The sequence below is a fragment of the Saprolegnia parasitica genome, assembly GCF_000151545.1.
Source record: "Saprolegnia parasitica CBS 223.65 unplaced genomic scaffold supercont2.1170, whole genome shotgun sequence".
Lineage (NCBI taxonomy): Eukaryota > Oomycota > Saprolegniomycetes > Saprolegniales > Saprolegniaceae > Saprolegnia > Saprolegnia parasitica.
Window position 1 is genome coordinate 1 of NW_012157564.1, and position 2,332 is coordinate 2,332.

A 2,332-nucleotide genomic window follows, 5' to 3' on the forward strand; every position below is an offset into this window, starting at 1 on the left:
CACGCGAATCGGGTACTGGGCGTCGCGGGTCACGCTGCGAAACTGGCTCAGCTTCGGAAACGGCCCGAGGGCCTCGCCGAGGCTCACCATGGCGTCTTCAACGTCGGGCCGCTCGAACGTCGCAGCAAACCCACCCACGGCGCACTCTTCTTCCTCTTCGCAGGACCAGGACGCGACGTTGCTGTACTGGCGCATTGGCGGCGGCGGCTTTTGCTGGAGCGGGATCTGCACAATCATGACGTAGTTGCATGCCTCCTCTCGCGCCGTCATGGCACCATTCGACGTAACCCCTCGCTTGGCGCGGTGTGTCGACAAGCGCTCGGCAACAAAGGTGTGCTTTTGACCCTGCTCGTTGCTGTACAAGATCGCGTCGCTCTCCGTCATGACCTGGGCACTATCGTCGTTGTTTCGTCACGTGAAAATAGAGCGCTGAGTGGTACCTTGTGCCCGCTGCCGTGCACACCAAGACGAGCACGGCCGGGTCATCAACGGACGACTGGTAGTTGTACAAGCCAACGTGGAACTCCGTGGTCTCGGTTTCAATGGGCAAAAAGCTGGCTTGCGTGCTCACCTACCATCCCGTGTGCGATATGTCAACATGTATACTATACGGTGTCTTACCACCGCGTGGTCGTCGTGGTCGGGCGCAAACAAGCTGTGCTCCAGCTCCGTGTACTTGGTGATGTTTTCGAGGTACTCTTGGAGGGAAATCGTGCTTCGGGGCGCGCGAATATACGGCGACTCGTTCCCGACCGTGACAAAGATCTTGCGAGTTGAAATGCTCATGATCGGGTCTAATATTGTCGCAAGAAGTGAAGAATTGATACAGGTGTGGACGACGATATTTCTACCGGCAAAGTTGGGCACGCGGAGGACCGGCATGCGCGTGTTCTCGACGATGAGCGTCATGTCCGAGATGCACGGCCCCCAGCAGCTGTTCTTGCTGCGCGCGCAGTCTTCCCACGTCACGTCCATGAAGCGGAGACCGACGTCGTGGGCCCACGCTTGCGCCTGCGCGTCGTGTACGATACGGGCAACGCGCGCCGTCGCAGACCGCACGTCGTCTTCTTTGGAACGCATCGGATGGTTGAAGAGCGTCGACAAATTCATTGGGGACGAGTCAGCACAATGGGAAATGACAGTTCGATTCGTTGGAGTTGCCCATGGGACCACGATCTTGCACAGCAGAATGTATGGTTTGAAATGAGTGATGGTGGATCGCATCGTACCATTGGTTGTTGGACCAGTGCTTGTCGATAGATCCGTGCTTTTTCCGTGGAATGCGTAGCTAGCTAGCTAACGAACTAGATGGATAGATAAATAGAGCTCATTTGCACGTGCTATCTCGCGGCCAGCTGCATTTGGCGCCAAAGAATCGGTTTTGGCGTATCTTCCGGATAACATCCGGATGACTAGCATGGACCAGCGTCTCTTACCATCACGCCAATCGGGCTTCCTTCGAGTCTGGCAGTGATGCACCTCGTGGTTGGTGGTGACTGCACCCTGCTGCAACACACGAAATGCATTGCGCGCTTCTTAGTAGCCCGCTTGTTGTCCCGGCGACACCGAACAACCTCGTCGGTCGTTTCGTGGGCTGACGGGAACGTTCAAGCAAGCATCCTTTATCCAAGCCGACGACTGTAGCATCGAGTCGCAGGCGTATTCTAGCGACACTATATCGGGCTGTCGGTGGACGAACTCGAGTTTTCAAGAGCTCGTGACTGCCGACGTCCAACGCACATTGTGATCTTATCCCATAGTACTTTAGTTGTCGTGAATCTAGTACAGATCGAGCCGTTTGTAGGCACGACGTATTCATGTTTAGTCAACTCCTCGATCAGTCAGTCCAATCACGCTTTACTAGTCGTGGCAACATTACACGCTGGGGTAGACAAGACTACTGTCGAGCCGATCGAGCGACCTTGAGCTTCAGGCTGGTGCCGCGGACGCCACCGACCGTCTCCGCCTTGATCACCTTTGTCTTCGCCGTGCGCGACTCGGTCTTGACCGTCTTCGTCTTGACCGACTCGAGCTTGACCGACTGGCGGGTGCGTGCAGGCCGCTGGCCCGAGACGTTGGTGGTTGCAAGACTTCGCTTCTTGCGAACCTTGGTCGTGCGATGCATCGCGAGCATCCGGCCTGGGCGCGAGTTGGAGCGGGTGCGAGGCCGACCGTCCGTCACCGCGTAGACGGACCCGCTTCGCGTCGCGGCAACGTCGGCGCTGTGAGGCATCGACACGGGTCGGGCGTCGGTGACGCGCGCCTTCTCGCGCTCTCGGCGGTGGCGCACCTTGGCCACGATACTATGGTATCGTGCTTGAAGCTCACGACG

General features: G+C 57.6%; 2 protein-coding genes across 2 annotated transcripts; both read right to left on the reverse strand.

The window, feature by feature from the left end:
* Positions 1 to 3: 3 nt before the first annotated feature.
* On the reverse strand, positions 4 to 1,110 carry SPRG_18395 (hypothetical protein; the record flags this gene model as incomplete). The annotated part of the gene is made up of 4 exons (XM_012357834.1): positions 4 to 394; positions 441 to 571; positions 622 to 794; positions 852 to 1,110. Coding segments are annotated over 4 exons (954 nt in total), but the record flags the coding sequence as incomplete, so codon positions are not given.
* A 787-nt stretch (positions 1,111 to 1,897) lies between these two features.
* On the reverse strand, positions 1,898 to 2,233 carry SPRG_18398 (hypothetical protein; the record flags this gene model as incomplete). The annotated part of the gene is made up of 1 exon (XM_012357835.1): positions 1,898 to 2,233. The coding sequence occupies one exon, from the start codon at positions 2,231 to 2,233 to the stop codon at positions 1,898 to 1,900; it is 336 nt and encodes a 111-aa protein (XP_012213225.1).
* Between the last annotated feature and the right edge of the window lie 99 nt (positions 2,234 to 2,332).